The following is a 21,633-nucleotide window of genomic DNA, read 5'->3' on the forward strand; positions in this document are numbered from 1 at the left end:
ATAAGTAATGTGCTACTATGTATCCCCTTGAGCCCTCAGATTCATAGAAAAATTATACACAAACTTTAAAGGACTTCACCATATAGTTGCATTATCATTGAAATATTTCCATCTCCAATCCTAGATGGATTTTTTATTAACTAATTTAACTGACGATAAGCAATTTAGAGGTCTGATCATTTCTCACAGATCAGTGTTACAAATATTTCCACATAGATTATGGCGTAAGCATAATCAATGATTTTTAACAATTTATTTTTACGGCAAATCCAAATTCTAACTGAATTAAAAGATAAATATGGTCATTGGGTGTATGCATGGTAGGAGTTTGCTGAAAACCCACATTTCCACCTTATGATGTCCCTGATTAGCAGCAACATGTTGTCCAAGGACTTCAAGTGGATGATTCATATTTCTTCAGATGTACCAAAATCTTCGATTCCAGGTCTCTTAGTAAGTCCACAGCTACAAAACTATGTCGGTTGTCCAAAGCTACCATTCTACACATTACTATTCTACACAGCTACAAAGGGAACCTATTGAGTAATTCAAGCTGAATGCTAGATATTACCTCATCAAGACATTGGTTGACTTGAGAATATTATTGGTCATAATTTTCAGTTTTACTTTAACTCATTCACCCCCTCTCTCTCTCCTCCCCCAAGGAGTTCCAGCAAATATAGCATATAAACCATGTATTCTACCAGAAAACAATAGACAACAGGCAAGGTGACACGAAACATGTAAGGATTGACCTAGTTGATAATAAAGTGGAACACAAGAACACAGGCATACCTCTCAGCTTAGATTGTAGACTGCAATGAAGGGCATTAAAACCGATCCAATCCATAGCTTCCCATCCTTCTCCTCCACTTCGCTGCACGCCTTCACCACTTTTCCTTCTCTATCTTCTAAGATCTTCAACATCTTCCCATCAGGGCCATACTTGGCAATAATACCATGAGGCTTGCCGCCGATATGCATCAGAAAGTGCTGCCGGGCAGTGATGGGTAGCTTTAGAAGGAGCTTCCTCAAGCGTGGAAAGATGGAGAGGACATGAGAATAAAGGCCGCGCCGGCAGTGCAGGGCAACCCAGAACTCTCCGTTCTCATTGGTCCTCACGTTATCAGGAAATCCCGGGAGGAGGGCAAAGTTTTCCGTCGTCCCCTTCTTCTCCCCCTTCAGCCAATACTTGGTCAATCTGTTCCATGTTTCAGTGAACTCAGGTTAGAAAATTAAGGGTTTAAGGTTTAGGGTTTAGAGTTTAGTGTGGAGGAGTTAAAGGGCGCGGAAGTTAAAACCTTCCACGAGGACCCTCGCAGAAGACCAAGAAGGACTTGTCCTTGCTCAGGGAGACGCCATTGGGAAACTGGAGGTTCCGGACGAGGACTGATGTCTCTTGAGTTAATGGGTCATACTTTAAAAGCCTACCTGTTGGCTCAGCTGTGAAGATCAGCTGCATGAAGTTCCTGAAAGTGTGGAGAAGATTGGAATATTCAACGAGGGAAGGGGATATTCTTCTTTAAACCTTGCTCCTAAGGTTCAACAAGATAATAGATATGATTCCAGTCCATATGTGTTTCTTGCGAGGCAATTGTTCGGTAAGCCAAGGATTTGACGTAAAGATAAAAATAATTATGATGGAACCCCATCGAGGAGGAGAGAGCTTCTTCCAAGAAAAAATAGAGGAGAGACTGCATAATGAGAGAGAGAGAAAAGGTGAGAGAGGAAGCGATAATAACCCTACTTTTAGCCCTATAGATACAACGATTAAACAGAAAGAAGTCGTTACTTCCTGGCCGGAAAGTGCAATATCCCTAAATCCTAGACTAGGGAAAAAATGTATTTGTGGACAGAGTATTTACTTAGGTAAAGAAATATGGAAAGTCAAAAAAGCAAAATTTAAAGTTATTTATATTCTTTTCCCTTTTGAATTTGTCCAATTAAAAATATTAGGAATGTCGGACATAATTTTAGGACCATATCAAATTGGGTAATGGTTTGAGGTTTGAACAACACGCAGGAGAGAAAGATGAAATACCTTCTTTGATAATTGGTGCTGCTGTCAGTAAAATACACGTTTCCTTCGTCATCAATATCCAAGTCATTTGTAAACCGCAGCGGTACACCCTCAGATTCGGTACTAAGCGGCTTAGCCAGCCGTCCTTCGGGGCCAACTTTCAGTAGCCCAAAATATGCATCAGCGATGTATAGGTCACCAGAGTTCTTGTCGAAACGCAGACCAAGGGGTCGCCCGCAGATGTGTTCATTCTTCAGATAAAGCATCGGCAATGGTTTGGGATCACAAATTTCGGACCTAAAAATATTATCAGTTACAAAATAGGAGAGAAAAATATGGAGATGGAGATGGGACAAAAAAATTGCTCCTAATATTAAAAATAAGAAGATCGAGGAAAGAGAAATGAATTCAGGGTAATACGCGGAGCTAGCCTCCCTGGGGAGCTCGAAAATAAACCCTAAAATGGCTCACATTTTACTTTTCTCTATCTGCCTTGGATAAGCAAATAGACAAATATGAGTTTATAATCAAATAGACAAATATTTTTTTTTTCTTCAAAAAAAAATATATGAAACTCACGGACTAAAGTGGAGAGTGAAACTTTTAATCCTGTGGCATAACTCCTAAAATTGGGCCTCATCCTTAATCCATTGTGTTTGTGACGAAGCCGACATACTAGCTCAAAAAAATACAGTTAAACACGTCACTTTTGGGCAGCATTCATTAGCACAATGCAGACCCAAATCTGTCGATGATAACATGACAAGAGAATCACAGCAAGCAAAAACAAAGATCAACCGAACAAATCTCGCAACCACAATTTAGTAAATTACTAAGGTGACGTATATTTTCAAGCCCACCTCGCCATTGCAAGAGAATTACGGCAAGCAAAAGTAAACAACAACCGAAAAAAATCCCCAAACATCATGAAAAATCCCAAACAAAACCAGTAATCACTAAGGTGATGTATATTTTCAAGCCCACCGCGCCATTACAAGAGAATTACGGCAAGCAAAAGTAAACAACAACAGAAAAAAATCCCCAAACATCATGAAAAATCCCAAACAAAACCAGTAATCACTAAGGTGATGTATATTTTCAAGCCCACCGCGCCCTTACAAGAGAATTACGGCAAGCAAAATCAAAGAACAACCGAAAAAAATCCCCAAACCCAAGAAAAAAAGGTCCCCAAACAAATCACCTTACCACGTGTAAGGTGAGGCAAATTTTAAACCCAACGACGCCATGGCAAGAAAATTAGGGCAAACAAAATCAAAGAACAACCGAAAAAAATCCCCAAACCCAAGAAAAAAAGGTCCCCAAACAAATCACCTTACCACGTGTAAGGTGAGGCAAATTTTAAACCCAACGACGCCATGGGAAGAAAATTAGGGCAAAAAAAATCAAAGAACAACTGAAAAAAATCCCCCAAACCCATGAAAAACCGCAGAGATCTACTAATCACATGTAAGGTGAGGCAAATTTTCAAGCCGACCACGCCATGGCAAGCAAAAAAAAGGTATATCCGAACAATCTAAGAAAAATCGCCCCCGATCTTCCCACCACCAAATTCATGGAAAATTATCACCTGTTGGGGGAAGTGTAGGCGAAATCCGACCAGGCGCTGCCGTCCCAGAAGAGCACTCTGCCGTCTGCGACGCCGACGTAGGGGCCTCCGCCGCGGGGATCGAAGACGACGCTCTCGGGGCCCTGCACCTGGTTGAAGAACCGCAGCTCGGCCTTCTGGAGCAGGTTTTGGGGGTCTCGATCCTTGGGAAGCTCCGACCATGGCGGCTGATCGACGAAGAAGGCGTCGAAGCCGGGGAAGCCCACCATTGCGCCCGTTCGCAGGGGATCGAGCCCGCAGTACACTCCAATCGCCATGAACACCCCCGCCAGCGCCACCCCCACTCCCATCCTCTCCCCCCCTACACCACCACCTCGCACAGGAGAGAGAGAGAGAGAGAGAGACAGAGAGAACACTCAGTCCGAGTAAGAGACTTAGAGAGAGCGCACTCGGACTGAGGAAGATATTTAGAGAGAGAGAGAGAGAGAGAGAGAGGGGTAGGTAGGTAGGAAGATAGATAGAAAGAAGGGACTTAGAGAGAGGGGCAGGTAGGTAGGTAGGAAGATAGATAGATAGATATATAGATAGATAGAAAGAAGAAGAGACTTAGAGAGAGGGGTAGGTAGATAGGAAGATAGATAGATAGATAGATAGATAGATAGAGTGAGAGAGAAAGAGACTCAGATAGAAGAAGAGGCTTAGAAAGAGAGATGTAGGTAGGTAGATAGATGGAAAGAGAAAGAGAGAAAGAAGAAGAAACTTAGAGAGAGAGAGAGGTAGGTGGATAGATAGAGAGAGAAAGAGACTCAGAGAGAAGAAAAGACTTTGAGAGAGAGACTCGGAGAGAAGAAGAGACTTCTAGAGAGAGTGAATCTGGCTGGGGAAGAGACTTCTAGAGGGAGAGACTCAGACTGGGGAAGAGACTTCTAGAGAGAGAGACTCGGACTGGGGAAGAGACTTCTGGAGAGAGAGAGACTCAGACTGGGGAAGAGACTTCTAGAGAGAGAAAGAGTCAGACTGAGGAGGAGACTAGTGTTCGCCCGTCCGGATACCGGTATCAGATTACGGTATCGGGACGGATGCTGTACCGAATACCGAAAATCAAATCTTCGGTATCTTTTTTTCCAATATCCTGATATCGGATAACAATATCGGATATTGGTTGCTACAGTGCTGATATCTGATATCGATATTGGTCTCGATGTCGTCATCCACCTCCGACTCAGTGTTGGATATCGGATTCCGATATCCAACCAAGTAGGGTTGTATAAAAATTTAATTTAATCATTATAAAGCAGTCGTTAGGCAAGTCAGCGTGCGGAAGAGGATCGATGGGAGATTTTTATTTTAATGAGGGGCACGTTTAATTCCGATATCCTGATTTCAATGGGAGCTCTAACTTTTTTTTCTTCCATATGGGATAACAGCAGGATTCCGAGTTTAGCATCAAACTCCAAATCCTTTATCCCATATGGAAGAAAACAGAAAATTCGGGCTGTATTTATTGGACGAAGTATTAGTATATATGTAACCGGCCTAAAATATACTATAAATTAATAAATATCTGACTATATTATTTAATGAATATTATACCTTGTTTAATATATATACAAAGCACGATTTTTGCTTTCTTCCATATGGGATAACGGGATTTGAAGTCTAATGTAAACTCCGAATCCCGTTATCCGGACGGATATCCGTCCGGCGGTTGAAAACATAACAAAATTGTATGACCTTGGATGTGTTTAAATAATTGAAAATGATGATTAATATTGTTTTTCTGTCGATACCGGATATTCAGATGCCGGTTCCGATACCCAGATATTGAAATCCGATATCCGGACCGTCTTTACCCCTCTGATATCCACATCTAAAATACGGATACCGATCGATATCTGATATCCGATATCAGACATTGTCCCAATTTTCTTGCCGATATTGGATATCGGTTGTCTGATATCGGATATCGGACAGATATCGGTTGGGCAAACACTAGAGGAGACTCCTAGAGAGAGAATCAGACTGAGGAAGAGACTTCTAGAGAGAGAGATTCAGACAGAGGGAGAGACTTCTAGAGACAGAGCGAAATAAAAAAAGCAGAGTGGTTACTGGGTAGGTACAGAACGCGGGTAGCTATAGATCCCCTTTCCTGATCAGTGTCGTGCAGCTTTATAAGTTCAACCTTCAACTATTCGAAATTAATTCAATCCATCCTGTATTCTGTATAATTTGAAATACACACGAATAGTAAGATTTTTTAGCTTATTTATGACCAAATGTTCTCTTTAAAGCAGCTAGTTTTTCTCATCCTCGACTGAGTTACAAATTTATAGTTTTTTATGCCCAACTCTTAAGAATTTGAAACCCACCCGTATGGTCCAGTTTTAACTTATTTATGGTCAAATCTGAAATCTGAAAAAGTGGGGAAGCAAATAAAGAAAAGATCATTGACTTCGGAAGTTATCAAAAAATCTTATCCGTCAGCAAATGTTTCCTAGGGATCAGCGAGTTACTACTCTCTTTAGTCCAACACTATCATTTACGATTCGATCAGTTATCGAAAATGAGATTTTTTCCATAAATATTCAGACATTTTAAATTCATTATGAGCATTGACTTTCCCTAAATCTGAATTCTCAAAACAAATAACTCATGTATGACCAAATGTTATCTGAAAAGAGCTATTTTTTCTCCTCGGAGTGAGGTAAAACTTTATCCCTTTTAATGTACAACTCTTTAGAACATGCAGTTTTATACCTTGAAATTACACTTGAATGTTCTTCAGTCGTTTTAACTTATGACAAAATATTGTATCTGAAGTAACACTTGTTACTTGGGATGAGTGAGTTAAAACCCTCTCTTGTCCAACACAGACATTTATGATTCCATCAGGCAAGGAGAAGACATTTTAACTTATGACCGAATCTTATTTCTCAGAATAATTGGTTTTTTTTTCAGAAGCTGTCCAGCTTGGAATCAGAGACTGAGAACTCCCCTTAGAACACCACCAATTCACCGATTTCTTAATTCAACCAAACGTAGAGATGCGGAGAACTTCTACAAGGGCAGAGAAGAAAGAGAGACTGACTTTATTCTTCTCATTAAATAGTGAATACAAATAGTAAATAGAGGGATTCCACCTAGTGGCAAACAAAGAAAAGAGACATCGGGTTGTTGACCTGGAGATGCCAGATGGCATTGGAGGCTTTGACCATTGACTTGGAGAGAGAAAAGGGACGAGGGCGTTAACCTATGAATTGGGCTCAGATGAGCTTAGCTGAGTTGTTCATCGCCACAGCGGTTGGAAAAGAATAACGGAGAGGAGGGGTTTGTTCTTGATACGGGGCGTTGACCTTGACTGTCGTCGACTCTAACAGCAAAAACGGAAAAAGAACCGGGGCGTTGACTTTATTGGGTTGCAGCGAGCTGTGCGCGGAGGAGCTTGGCGGCATTGACCATAGCGGTGAGTGCAGGGATGACCTCTGGGTACTTGCGGGTCTTGAGACCGCAGTCGGGATTGACCCAGAGGATGTTGTTGTCGAGGACGGCGAGCATCTTGTTGACCCGGTCGGCGATCTCCTCTGCGGACGGGATTCTAGGGGAGTGGATGTCATACACGCCCGGTCCGATGCCCGCCCCGTACTTGACCCCCTCCCTGAACACAGACAGCAGCTTCTCGTCCGACCTCGAGTTCTCGATGGTGATCACGTCGGCGTCCATGTCGATGATCGAGTTGATGATGTCATTGAAGTTGGAGTAGCACATGTGGGTGTGGATCTGCATCATAGTTCAATGCCACGAAAGAGTCAACATCTTTTACTGTAACTGACGGTAAAAGTCAATGAGTGGTCAATAGGTGTAGGATCAGCAAGAGAGTTAGCATGGGACATCAGGGTGGTCAATGTATGAAAGTCAACGGACACAGTCAACTCTATTTGGGTAAGTTTTGTGCACTACGGGACAGAGACTGGGGGTTACCTGGGTGGTGTCCTTGACGCCGCAGTTGGTGATGCGGAAAGAGTGGACGGCCCAGTCGAGGTAGAAGGCCTGCTCAGACTTGCGCAAGGGCAAGCCTTCCCTGAGGGCAGCCTCGTCGATCTGGATCACCTGTATGCCTGCAGCCTCCAGGTCCTCCACCTCTTCCTTGATCGCCAGGGCAATCTGGTAGCATGTCTCGAAGCGGGGCTGGTCGTCGCGGACAAAGGACCAGTTCAGGATGGTCACAGGCCCTGTCAGCATCCCCTTCATAGGGCGGCTGGTCATGCTCTGGGCCAGGCTCGACCAGAACACCGTCATCGGCTTTGGCCGGCTCACGTCCCCGAAGATGATCGGCGGCTTCACGCACCTCGACCCATATGACTGCACCCACCCGTTGGCCGAGAATGCAATCCCCGACATCTGCTCCCCAAAGTACTCAACCATGTCGTTCCTCTGCGCAGTCAACGTCCAAGTCAATGGCAAGGTCAAAGTCAGAGTCAAAGATATAGTCAACGCTGGAGTGAAAGCTGACCTCGGGCTCCCCGTGGACGAGGACATCAATGTCGAGGTCCTCCTGAATCTGGACGACCTTCCTAATCTCCTCCTTGATGGCCGCCACATATTCGTCCTCGGTGATCCTGCCACATGGCGTTAGATCAGTGGCTGGGCAAGAAACACGTCATCCGGGGTTAAGGGAAGAAATGCCTACTTGTTGGCCTTGAACTCGCGGCGGACCCTCCTGAGCTCAATGGTCTGAGGGAAGGATCCGATGGTGGTGGTGGGGAGGAGAGGGAGGTTGAGCTTCTTCTGCTGTGCGTCCAGTCGGGCGCTGACATTTGTAGCCCTCCGGTGGTCAGATCCCCTCAGCGCAGCGGCCTAAAAAGAATCAACTTTCCATGTTAATCTCCAAGAAGAAACTATCATTTGTTCACTCTATAGTTGGTTGCTCACAGCTTTCTGGACCGCCTCGTTGGTGACCCTGGGGGATGACCTCCTCGAGGCTAAGGCCGCGGCGTTGGCAGAGAAATATGCCTGCATATATGACAAAAATATACTTAATGAGATTAACATTATAATCAAACTAGCACAATTGGTATTAAGACTATTACTTACCTCGTTTTTCTGCCCAGCCAAGGCCTTGGCCAGGGCGTCGACTTCAATCACCTTCTGAGCAGCAAAGGCCAGCCAGGACTTGATCTCATCGTCCAACTTGATCTCATTGGCCAAGTCCACGGCAGTGTGGGTGAGAGAGCATGAAGTGGAGACCACGAGCTTGTCTGAAATTAGCAAAACAAGTGAATTTGGGAGGGATTCAGAAGAAATTTAGAGGATGATGCACGAGAAAAGGTAAAACCTTTGCCAACGACGGACTCCAGTGACTCTAGAGCGGCTAAGGAGGCAGTCAGATCGTTAGCCCAAATGTTCCTCCCATCCACGATCCCCGCGAAGAGGTACTTCCCAGTGGGGAACTGAGTCTTGATCAACTCCAGAGTCTTAGCACCGCGATTAAGGTCGAAGCCGAACCCGGAGACGCCGCTCAGAGAGGTGAGAGTCCTGTCCATGCCAAAAATACAGTATATGACTTAGCTTTAGCGTCAAAGAAACTGTTCGATTGGTTGTGAAAGAAACAAACTTGTAAGCCTCAGCAGGGACATCAGCAAAATAGGTCTCGACAAGCACGTTAAGACCAGACAGAGAGGATTCCAGCTCTGCGTAGGCCTTTGTGAAGGCCTCGAGCTTCTGGGCATCGAGATCCAGCACAAGAGTGGGCTCGTCAAACTGGACCCACGAGGCGCCAGCTTCCTTCAGTTCAGCGATAACCTCCCTGTGTAGAACATGGATTTTATAAGATGAAGACCAAGATAAGGATAATGGTTATAATGAGCAGGAAGTCTTACTTGTAGACCGAGAGGACATCACTCAGCAAGGACAGGGTGTTGAAAGATTTGTCGACGCCCTTTGCCGGCTTTGAAAGCAGCAAGTAGGTCACTGGACCGACGAGGACGGGAACCGTGTCGATTCCAAGCTGGAGCGAGCTCATTTTCAGAAATATTGTGCATGAAAATAAGTTTGTTAAGTTTGCATAATAATCTGAATGATCCATAACACATTTTCTTTTTTCCTAAACAAAATGGTAGGGTTTGTGGATGGACTGTAAGTAACCTATATGTGGGATGGATGATGCACATGAAGGAGTATTTTACTTACAGCCTTGGCCTCCTTGTACTCGGAGATGGCCTTGTGAGAACTGTAGGAGAACTTGGTGTTGGGTCCAAGCTCCGGGACAATGTAATGGCTGAAACAGATTAAAAAAAAGTCAGATTCCTTTAAGAGAACCAAAGTGTAAATGGAATATAAGTATTGGTAGTGATTGTATGGATCACTCACTAATTGGTGTCAAACCACTTGGTCATCTCCATAGCAGGCAAAGAGGCATTGCCCCTAGCCATGGAGAAGTAGATGTCAAGTCCAATCTCCCCACCTGTGTAACCATATCTTTCGGGGACGGCTCCGAGCATTACAGTGGTGTCGAGCACGAGATCATAGTATGAGAAGGTATTGCTGGGAATGTACTTGATACCAGCATCAGCCATCTGCTTCCAGATGGAGGACCGAAGGTCAGTCGCAACCTTCTGTAAATCCTCAGCCGAGCTCTTCTTGTCCCAGAAGGACTCCAAGGCAAACTTGAGCTCTCTCTTAGGTCCCATGCGAGGGTATCCAACAACGTGGGACGCCATGTCTCTGCTCATCGACATGATTTGTAGAATTAGGGCAATGTTCCGCTTTAAAATTATACAAAATTTGGTCTCATAGATAAAGATCCACGCGCCATTGTCGCAAAGAAGTCCCAAAATAGAGAAAACAATCGCATTAGTATGAAAGCACGTGCAATGTTACAGATCTGAACCGCTCCTAAAATCCAAACGGGGATCTATAATTGTCAGAGGACATGGATCTGGGGCCAAAGTTGAAATAAGATCCAGACTACTGACCTAAATCTCCAAGTCAGCGAGCATGAATGAATAGTTACAGGAGGAAGCACCGACTCAGATTCTAAAAAAGTCATTTGACAGATACCATATGATAATTTAGAGTAGGAATCGATCTAGAACAAACTGGCAACAGAAGCATCTCAAGCGAATCAGATCTGATCCGTGATGACCTTCATTAATCAAAATCTAAAGAAGTAACGGCTTAAAAATCGATTTGGATATCAAACAACTATTGTCAGATCTCAGACTACAATGGAGAGTAGTAATCCATCTCGAGCAAACCAACAACAGAAGCATCTCTAGCGAATCAGATCTGATCCATGACAGCCTTCATTAATAAAACAATTTTAGACATAACGAACTAAAGGCACTAAGAACGAAAAGAATCAAATCTGATCCGTCACAGCCTTCACTCATAATAAAACTAAAGACATTAAGAACTAAAGGCCGAAACATCAATTTCGATTTAAAGAAGCTCTTAATTTCAGATATAGAACAACAAAAATCGCAGAATTACACCTCGATTAAACCAACTACAGAAGCATTTCGAGCGCACCAGATCTGATCCATGACAGCCTTCATTAATAAAACAATTCTAGACATAACGAACTAAAGGCACTAAGAACGAAAGGGGATCAGATCTGATCCAGGAGCGCCTTCATTCATCGAAAACAAAAGACATTCAGAACTAAAAGCAGAAACATCGGTTCAGATCTCAAATAGCTCTTATTCTCAGATTTCAGACAATGAACCAACTCTAGCGAACCAGATCTGATCCACGATAGCCTCCATTGACAAAAAAAAGCGTCAAATAAGCAGAAATCCTCCATCACGACAATGAAGACGGAAAAAGAAGAGCAAAAAGCAACGGATCTAGCCAGATTTGTGAGACCGATGCCAGGAAAAGACCAGAGCAAGCTAAGAGGAAACTAGAACAAGCAAGAAACTACAGAGAAGATCTCATAAGCAAGAACATCGAGCATTACCGAGCAGGGAAATTGAAAGAGAGCTCCGGCCTGGATCTCGAAGAAGGCTGGCGTTGGAGCACAGAAGAGCAGTTTGAAGAGCGCGAAGCTCAGGGGTGGCCGTCTACGTCTATTTATAGGCCCCACCCACCACGTTCTCTCTCTACAAGATAGAGAGAGTGAGACAGATCTAGAGAGAGAGAGAGAGTGAGTGGCGGAGAAAGAAGAGGAGGTCACGCTCGGGTGGGCCCCAGTTAAGAGTGCAAAAGGTAGGTGATGCCAAAGTCGGTACTGGCGGGCGCTGTTTCAATTTTGTCGGATCCATTTGTCGGTGACGGTACCGGAACTCTTAGACCCGTTACTGGATCCGAACTCCGAAGTCGTTATCGGATGCATCGCTAACGGCTCTCCCGAACGACGGAACGGAACGTGTCGAAACGGAGCGTATTGAACGAGACGGAATGATATTGGATGGATGACGGAACGATGACGGAAAGATGCCGGACCGTCATCCGTCCACAAGAGTTAACGTCATCCGTCCACATATCACTTGAGATATTTTGAGAAAAAATGGGTTTGGGTTGTTAGAGAGACGTGTTGTTAGAGAGAAGAGCTAGAAGTATACAAATTGAGAGAGAGATAGAAAGAGAGAGAAAGAGAGAGAAAGAGAGAGAGAGAGAGAGAAATATAGGGAGAGATCTAGATGGGTTGTTAAGAGATATGTTGGCTGAGAATTGGAGAGAGAGAGAGAGAGTAGAAATCCAAAAAGGTGGAGTGGAGGTGAAAGGTAGTTGAGAGAGAGAAGTGGGTTGATAGAGAGAGGAAATAGTTGACAGAGAAAAAGAGATAGTAGTGTACAAAAATAGAGAGAGAGAGAGATGGAGAGGAGAGATCCAGATGGGTTGTTAAGAGATAGGTTGACTGAGAAGTAGAGATAGAAAGATAGACGTTGAGAGAGATAGAGAGAAGAGATCCAAAAGGGTCGACTGAAAGAGAGGATAGAAAGACAATTGTGATAGAGATGGAGAGAAGAAAAAGACTTGGGTTGATGGAAAGAGGAAATAGAAAATAGGTGTTGAGAGTGATTGAGAGGAGAGATCGAGATGGGTTGTTGGGTACATGTCTTGAAGCAGATAAACTCACCAAACCTCTCGTTCATGCTTGAAATAAACATGTGGAGATAAATTATGATCTCGTTCATGCTTCAAATAATCATGTGGAGATAAATAATCATGGCCATTCAACTTAAAGTGGCATTCAACTCAAGGTCGACCAATAATCAATGGAAAGACAATCGTACAATGAGAAGCCATTCATCATGGATAGTGACCAATTAAAATCAACAGACCATATCTCAAAGGGAATATCTCAAAATTGATGAGAATGTAGCACTTTTTTCTTCAAGATTATCTCCTTTATCAAGTTTCTCTCATTTCTTCTTACATGCTCTCTTTATTCTTGCTTCTTGAATTTACATGCTGAGGTTCCACTCAACGGCCAAGATCTTTATTTTTTGCATCTCAAATAACAACATCGTCTCATGTCATGGAACTATATTTGGTTCCTCATATCTGATAGAATTATATATGTCATGTAAACCAATTTCGGATTCCCCTTATCATTCAGATATCATATTATGGTGGCTAATTACCTTTAAACACATATCTCAAACATTTGTAATCATAAAATATTTGAGAAAGACATCAAGATATTTGAAACAATAACACCACTTTCTCCCACTCATTTGGTGACTATAATGGATCCCGTTACCATTACTATGGAGATGCTAAGGATTAGTGATTGCTCTTGAAGGAAAGAGTACACTAAGTATGTCTGTATGAAAGATTTTGTACCTAATTATCAATTAGGTTGATTCTTACCACTATCTGTCGTGATCCTCAAACTTAAGATGCAAAAGACCTCTTATGAATAGATGATTTTAATATTTTTATGATTTATGAGTCCCTAATCAAGGGATTACAAACTCCTTGGCTCAGATGCAGCTACAAGTCTACGAAGATGATTGAGTGTTCAAAATGGGGCTATAGATCATCGGTAGAAGAGGAGAAATTTTGAAGGAAGAAGATGACATCCAATCCTTGGATAAGATGATGGAAATATTAGATAAAGAGCTCTGCAATGATTTCCCAATGCATCAGCTCTTACTAAAATGACTGAATAGAGTTTGAGAGTTGACTGTACACTGAGTTTTTACTATAGTGTTACATGAATGAAGGTTCATATGTGCATGATAATTAATGACAGGAATGTGTTGGATTATTTGGTTATGATTAACTGCTTGAATTAAAATTTCATGCACAGAATGAAGGAAATAAATGCTTAATTGATCACATCCCCTTATGTGAATTTTTCAAGCCATTCACTTGCCTAGTCTAGATGCATCCATGTGATCAATGCAACCTTGGATCTGTTCTTCCACTTCTACAAATGCCCTTGCTGATAATTTCAATCTTCTCACCATCAGGTTGGGGGGGGGGGACGTCTAGAATGTGTGATGATAAGCCAAAATTAGGGTTGAATGATGCAATTTTATTATCACTTATCGTTGTTGATTTTAGCTTATACAAAAAAATATATAAAGCCTTAACTTAAGATGTATAATGATAAGTATAGGTAACGCCAAAGGGAAGCTAGTAAGGAACTCAATTAGTTATCTACGTGAATGATTTGACCCTAATTAGAGTTAATGTAATCTTGAATGAATATCAAATTACCCAAGTTAGATTAGGAATTTAGAAAGGAGGGTAGAAGAGATGGGAAGACTAGAAGAATTAGGGATATCTAAATTGAATTCTTTGATCCAATAAAGGATCAAAGGAGTCAAGTAGAAGGGTTAAGAAGGGGATTTGATTTTGGTTTCTTTGGGGGAATGGGGTTTCCAAATTCACTAACTACTATCTCATAAACACAATCTAATATATTTGAATTATTTCTATTGGACAACAACACTCCCTACTATAAAAAGTCACACACAAGTGAATGATTAGCCATTATGCAATCATGATTTCTGATGCCATAATGGCATCTTGTCATTTATTTTCAGCATGTCATTTTGAATGTTGGTGCTTAGTCACCATTTGATCAAACTGAATGGCAACACGTGGCACAATGATAAGAATGAAAAACCTTGAATAAATTCATATAAATTGTAGAAGTATGTATAATATATTTCTATGTTATAAAAATAATATATTCTAAAATTTTAGTGCCAAAAAAAATCCTAAAAAATTATCTTCAGACTCAACAAAATTAGTTTCTATCAAAATATGATGTAAGAAAAATCCTAAAAAATATTCAAATCCATAAGATGTAAAACACCATTTTAAAAACATATTAAAGTCTTTTAAACTTAATATCAAATATAATCATATTTAAAAACCATTTTTAATAATCATCTTAATGCAATTAAGCATGTAACTGTGGTCATATTAACCTACTAATAGTGTCTTACAAAACCACTAAATTACCTTCATGTACTTCTTGCATATCTGAGCTTAATACAGGTTTGAATCATGTGATTGGGGATTGTTGTAGTCAATATATTTTAGTACATCCATAAGATATCTTTAGTTTCTCAAGTCTAAGGAGCACTTATTGATTTTTAGGTATAATACCATTGAGGGATTCATACTCACCAATTTGGTGACCTCTTTCCCTAAAGAACGTCCACATTTTTCCTCAGTGTCTCTACACTAATGGCCACAAGATCAGCCATCCTTATCTTACAAGTCATATTAGATAGTGTTATTCTATTTTGATAATTCTATGTGTCTTGTGTATCTTTTAAACATGACTATTTATAATACATGCTTAAAAAGTGGTGATCATTCTATTTTTATCTCTGTATAATTTACTATTTCATTGTATGTTTTGTCTCATCCTGGCATTAAATGGGATCATTGGTTGAGATTCCTCCTCGTCATCCATGATCAATGACTCTCGTTGTCCCACGTGTCCTCTTGGAAGAAAAGATAAATAGAGAATAACAATATATTAATTAAATATACGAGTAAATATCTAGCTTGCAGCTGATGTGTCAGGACATTAGCATGCACCAAGTCAGCCATTTTTCTTAACCCAATAAGAATCAGACACCTGCACGCCACGTGTACACATGTGCACCATGTGTGCATGTGCGTGCCATGTGTACGTGTGGCAACATGTGCCGCTGACATATCGCACCGCCGCTTGATAACTTACAGTTTATAATATAAATTGATGAATACTATATACATTTATGTGTTCTATTGGCCATATTTTCATGTTATCATGATTAAATGGACATAAATAGCTTGCACTATGGTTTCATAATGTGTTTATATTTTCTGAGTATTTTTTACATGACATCGTTAACTTAGTGCATTGAAAGATGAATTTTTTTAGGTCATAAACACTTGGATACAGGCTGTTAAGGCATTTACCAATTTTTATGTAATTTTTCCACATTTTTTATAAGTTTCTGGCCATTCTATAGCAAAGAAATATTTTTTAGAATTAATAGAATATATTTCATGATTTATTTGGCATTTTAATATGATTTTAACAAATTTAAGTGGTTTTCCATGCAATTCAGCCCAAAAACGCGAGCGAATGATTGGCTGCATCAATCATTTGCCATTGGATAAATATGACATCGTGATTCGTGATGCCATAATTATCCAATAATGCTTCTCGTTATCGCGTGGCGTGGGTTGGCTCAAGGAGATTCCTATGTACGTGGAAAATTGTAAGTGAGTGCATTTATGAGATTCAAAGTAATACCTTTTTTATTGAAAACAAAGCATGCTGACACAGATCGGGCAACATGGCGCGCTACCAGCCAAGCAAAAGGTATCTTTTCTCTTTCTCTTTTAACAAGAATTAATTCTTCATTTTTAGCATGCAGTGACATGCCAACGCTTGATCCGATGGCGGAGAAAACTAGGAAGATGCCTGGAAAACCGGGAAGCACCATTCTCACCTAGCAGGTGCCCACGTGCAGGAGAAGGGGAAAACTACCAAGAAAGTTCTCCCCCAACTAATTTGGCCCGGAAGGACACAAGATCTGCTTCTGAAGTCGACATTTCTTGATTTAAGGATCAAAATTGTAAGTTTCTTCTTCACTATTTGAACATCTTCTTGATAAGCTCAATTTATGTGGGTTTTTACTGGTTATTTTTGGTTAGTCGTGTGAGGAATTGAGCTATGCAACAGAATTTTTAACCTCACAGCCTTAGGGCGAGTAAGGTGTCGATCCACAGGGAGCAGGCAAGGCAATATCAATTTCTTTTCAATTCAGTTTACTTATCAGATTATTGTACCAATCTCAACAATTAGAGGAATTATCTTCAGTAAACCAATTGAATTTCCTCAGAAAAGATCTGTGAAATAATCCCTCAGTAGAATAATAAACTCTGCCTCCGTATTAGTTTATGAGAATTAGCACTTCAAAAGGTCTTTTTTTTTTCTCCACAGGCTTATGTTTGTGGCTTGGGCATTCCAACAAACACCCTGCGTGCACGCACGCAGGTGTGGTCTGCGCGCGGAATAAGCTGCGCGCGGGCGTCACCTGCGTGCAGCGAGGGCTGCACGCGGGCGTGGCCTGTGTGCGGCGTTTGCTGAACACGGGTTGGCCTGCGTGCAGGTTGGCCTGACCTGCATGCGGGTTGAGCCTGCGTGCGGCGGATGCTGCACGCGAGCGTGGCCTGCGCGCAGTGAGGGCTACACGCGGGCGTGGCTTGCGTGCGGCGTCTGCTGCACGCGGGTTGGCCTGCTTGCAGGTCGGCTTGGCCTGCGCACAGCGAGAGCTGCACGCGGCGTGGCTTGCGTGCGGCTGTGCTGCGCGCGGCCTTGGCTGCGTGCGGCTGTGCTGCACGCGGCTTTGCTGTGTGCAGCTAGGGCTGAAGGATGATGTTCGAATTGAACACTGGATTGATGGTGATTCAAGAGGAAAACAATAGGAAATCGATAGAACAATAAACAAACTCAAGTTTGACAATGAACAATCTTGTTGGAAACAATGGAAACTCTGCTGAGTACCCTTGCAGTTCCAACGGTAATTGTCTTGAAGGAAGAAGAAGACCACAACTGAAACTAGAACAATCACCTCACCTTGTGTCACACCCTTCTGGCTAGGTGACGATCGTTTTGCTCTAGCTACGCCTCAGCTTTCTTCTCTCCCTGCTCCAATGCTCATCAGCTCTTGGAGGGTGCAGAACTCTTCTCCTCCAAGCCCTAGCCTGTTCAGGTTGAAATTCTGGACAACTGAAAATGAACCCTCAAGAGGCTATTCATAGGTTTCTCTCAATTATGCTTCTTGGAGATTTTTAGGGCTTTTTCTTCCTTATAGTTTTTTGCCAGCTCCTCTTGGTCAAATGCATTTCTCTTGATGCTTGATCCATATCTGAACTCATTAAATCCAATAAGTGAGATCTAATCCACTTGATTCAAAGAATCAAGTGGGGTTAGTAAGTAGGAAAATAATGTACATGAAATATAACCAATATGGATCAAATGAATGCAAATGATACTTTAACGCTCAAGAAATCCTTAATAATTGATGACATATTGAGAGTCATCAATTCTTGAATGATTTCAAAACGCCTAAGGCATGGGCGAAATGTACATGCCCTTGGAGGTGAATTGAATAATGATTAGCAGTGAATTTTGGTTTTGATTCAAGATCTGAATTTAAATTTCCAGTTCTAATCTTTTCTCATCTCATCTTGCATCTTATATCAATAGATCAAAGTCGAATTTCACCTGCAACTAATTTTTTCCCAAATTTTCCCACTTTCTCTCTCTAGGTTATATCGCCTACTTTCTCTCTCTATATTTCAAAATCGATGGTTGGAAAATTCAATTCAATATCTACCATACCTAAATCCAAAATTTCACTAAATAATTTGTCCATCTTCAAGTCCAATTTCTAAATCAATTGCTTTGCTTATTAATTCCAACTTCAAATACATAAAATGTTTTTTGATAAATCACATTGCTCTGCATTTTGGCGTTTCGATTTTTTTGACACAGACATAAAATCATCATCTCTAAAATGCTCTGACTGAAAATAAAAACATCAATGTCAAGATTCTAAATTCCTTTTAGTAATTACAAAAAAAAATTAGACATAACAAGGGCCCACTAAGTACAAAATTAATTCATTCTTGAAATTAATTCATAAAAAATAGAAAAAAATTCTTCAGAGGTGCCTCCTTGTGGTTTGACTCCTTTCTCATCCTATATTTCATAATTGTGATTAAGGGTAAATTGTACAAATTTTATTGCATAAGCCTAATTCTAAACGAAATTATTAACTGAATTTTCTTACCCAAAATTAGGCTTATCACCGCTATTGTTGACCGGTCAAAATAAGAAAGAAAACCATTTTTTCAATCATCACATTTTTCTAAGTGCATCATTTATTACAAAAAAAAGTGTCATGAAAGAGTCATTTTTATTAGGCCACATCACCCTGTGCCAAAAAAAAGTAAAAAAAAATTCTGAGTTTTAAATGCCACTATGGCATCGCTAATCGAGATGTCATTATAGCTTAGTTAAATAAATAAAATTAATTTTTAAAAATCATTATCTGTGCTTAATGATTGGTTGTTGCCAATCATTAACCCTGACTTTGGTTGGTTGCCGTTCAATTCGTCAAACGACAACATGTGGTGTCACAAAAATAAAGGAGTTAAAATATGTTCTAAAATTCATATTAAATGAAATAAAGGCTCAAAAATATAAATAAATTTGTATTTAGACTTAGAAAAAGAATATAGTTATGAATTTGATGTTGAAAATTTCTAGAAAAAATTATATTCTGACTCAAAAAATTAAATTCTTTCAGAATTTGATGTCAGGGTTACATAAATACATAAAAATCCTTACAATTTAGAATATCATTCTAAAAATAAATTTAGTCATTTTAAGCTCGATAAAAGCATATATTATTAATTTAATGGAAATAAACATGTCAATATAGTCAGATTAAGCTACTAATATTGCATGTTAACAACTATCAATTATACTGGTATATAGGCCTAGAAGACTATCAACATAAGCTATATTGGAGACTGGAGTGTAGACCTTAAGTGTTATGATTTCTTAAAAATCTTGTGAACAATAAAAAATTATAATAATAAATGAGAAACACGCATGAAAGTCTCCCCTTAGGCATCCCTCTTTTGTTTTTGTCCTTGAGCCCCTCCCCTCTTAGTGCAACTAGAACACTAAAGATGCTCCTATATCTCTAGTGGCGTTCATCGAGTAGAAGAAGAGGAGATTTGATTTGCTTGGAAATTCCTTAGATTCAGACATTTTTACAACTTGAGACACCTCATTTAAGGAATAACGTGGTAGTTTCTTACATGAAATTTATCATTGATGTGATGTTATCATTGATGTGTATTATATATAAGAACCTAAATACTCAAGAACAATTATCTAGTAGTAAAATTAATAACCAATAATTCCATATTGCATCATTCGAGAGTGAAACGACCTAAATCCACCAACTAGATGTTTCAAATGGCTTGCTTTATGGTGGTATCTGCAATGCTATTTGTACGGAAAACCTCGATAATAGTAACATCCTAAATATATAATCATGCCCATAGATTACAAAAATATTGTTATGGTCTGAATTATGCACGTGGGAAATGATTAAAATTAGAATCATATACTATTATCACACCCTTGGCTTTTCTCATATAATTTGCTGATATTTTATTAAATACTGTAAAGTATTTGTGGCATAAATAATGCTATAATCACTGAAAAAGCATTATGCACTATTATCTTAGTCCTGCCCTATTATTTTTAAGCATTGAATCTGTTCCTAACATATCCACTTTTTTTACCATTTGAAATATAGTGAATATCTAGCCATCGTATTGACTATCCCAAATATTTTTCTTACCCATGTTCCTCTTCTTATCATGTGAATGCATAGTGGGGAAACCATAATTTAGTAAATCATCATTGGGCCTGTAATAACTCCAAATTTAGGAAATTTATGTCATTGTTTTAATTCAGACTTAACATACAATATTTATGAAAATTTCCACTTAAATTCTCTATAATTAATTTAGGGCAAGTAACGGGTTGATCAACAGAGGTACAGAAATCTAATTTCAGAATTTTTATTGAGCTTGAAATTAAGGAAATGAGTTTAAAACAGAGAGATATAATTTCTGGGATTTTTCTGCAATTTTAGTTAATTTATATAATTTTTTATGATTTAAATTGAAGCAGAAATACTAGGAAAAACACTAAAAATATTTTAGACTAATTTTACTAATTCTAATTAACAACAAAATCGAAAACAAATATTTTTAGAATTTTCTGGAATTAATTTTCATAAAAAACCACTGGAAATATTAAAAACGAGAGTTAGAATTTTTTAAGAATTTGGTTAGATGTTAAAATCACTAGAAATTGATAATATGAATTTTAGGGATTTTTCCTGATTTTGTGGAATTTTTAAATGCAGAGAAATTTTTTTCCTAATTTATTGCTATTTTTCTTATTTTTTATAATTTTTAAATGCAGGAAAGGACGAAATTACCTTCTCTTGTGATCTCCAGTGGCGGTAGCAGCTGAGGGGCGGCAGAGCAACAACAGCAGCAACAGATTAAGAGCAGCAGAGCGGGTTGGGATTTTTGGGTCGTTGGGCCTAGCGTGGCCTGCATAAGGCTGCCTATTGGGTCAGCCCAATTGGGTTTGACCCAATAGGATCAGGACTAGCCAAATGGGTGAGCCCAATTGGGTCAAGACTTAGCCATATGGGTCAGCCCAATTGGGCTTGGCACAATAGGGTCAAGATTTGACCTATTTGGCTAAGTCCTGCACAGGGCACTCCTTTGCCCCCGCGTTTGCACTTGCTTCCTGCATGCAGACTGGTGGACGGAGGGGTGTCCCTGTCGCACAAGTACCGCGCGACACTGCACAACAACACATGACGGAGGCTATGAAGGAAAAAACTAGGGTTTTGAAGTGATAACAATTGGTTTTTAAATTCTATTTTTTTGAGATAAAATTTTGGGAATTCTGGAGGATCTAGAGAGAGATAGAAACTACTTTAGAGAGAGAAAATGTCAAAATGAGGAG

At 40.2% G+C, this 21,633-nt stretch overlaps 2 protein-coding genes across 2 annotated transcripts; both read right to left on the reverse strand.

The window, feature by feature from the left end:
* Positions 1-668: 668 nt before the first annotated feature.
* On the reverse strand, positions 669-4,005 carry LOC144706386 (protein STRICTOSIDINE SYNTHASE-LIKE 3-like). Its single transcript, XM_078579305.1, has 4 exons — positions 3,609-4,005; positions 2,042-2,317; positions 1,302-1,469; positions 669-1,201 (listed from the first exon to the last, which is right to left on the reverse strand). Exons 1-4 carry the CDS (start codon positions 3,935-3,937, stop codon positions 799-801), a joined length of 1,176 nt encoding a protein of 391 aa, XP_078435431.1. The 5' UTR covers positions 3,938-4,005; the 3' UTR covers positions 669-798.
* A 2,652-nt stretch (positions 4,006-6,657) lies between these two features.
* LOC144707209 (5-methyltetrahydropteroyltriglutamate--homocysteine methyltransferase 1) lies at positions 6,658-11,702 on the reverse strand. Its single transcript, XM_078580344.1, has 12 exons — positions 11,545-11,702; positions 9,954-10,307; positions 9,774-9,861; positions 9,464-9,591; positions 9,199-9,390; positions 8,920-9,119; positions 8,679-8,842; positions 8,517-8,597; positions 8,275-8,441; positions 8,098-8,203; positions 7,566-8,018; positions 6,658-7,364 (listed from the first exon to the last, which is right to left on the reverse strand). Exons 2-12 carry the CDS (start codon positions 10,301-10,303, stop codon positions 6,996-6,998), a joined length of 2,298 nt encoding a protein of 765 aa, XP_078436470.1. The 5' UTR covers positions 10,304-10,307; positions 11,545-11,702; the 3' UTR covers positions 6,658-6,995.
* Positions 11,703-21,633: the final 9,931 nt, after the last annotated feature.

Source organism: Wolffia australiana, chromosome 8 (genome assembly GCF_029677425.1).
Source record: "Wolffia australiana isolate 7733 chromosome 8, ASM2967742v1".
NCBI classification, from domain to species: Eukaryota; Viridiplantae; Streptophyta; class Magnoliopsida; order Alismatales; family Araceae; genus Wolffia; species Wolffia australiana.

What these genes read in the sequence shown, in the direction of transcription:
- LOC144706386 (XM_078579305.1), bottom strand. Translation starts at nt 3,937, where the DNA reads ATGGGAGTGGGGGTGGCGCTGGCGGGGGTGTTCATGGCGATTGGAGTG. An exon ending in AGCACCAATTATCAAAGAAG is followed by an intron (nt 1,470 to 2,041) that starts GTATTTCATCTT and finishes CCACACTTTCAG; the next exon opens with GAACTTCATGCAGCTGATCT. An exon ending in TGCGAGGGTCCTCGTGGAAG is followed by an intron (nt 1,202 to 1,301) that starts GTTTTAACTTCC and finishes AACATGGAACAG; the next exon opens with ATTGACCAAGTATTGGCTGA.
- LOC144707209 (XM_078580344.1), bottom strand. Translation starts at nt 10,303, where the DNA reads ATGGCGTCCCACGTTGTTGGATACCCTCGCATGGGACCTAAGAGAGAG. An exon ending in CGCGAGTTCAAGGCCAACAA is followed by an intron (nt 8,204 to 8,274) that starts GTAGGCATTTCT and finishes GCCATGTGGCAG; the next exon opens with GATCACCGAGGACGAATATG. An exon ending in GCGTCAAGGACACCACCCAG is followed by an intron (nt 7,365 to 7,565) that starts GTAACCCCCAGT and finishes ACTATGATGCAG; the next exon opens with ATCCACACCCACATGTGCTA.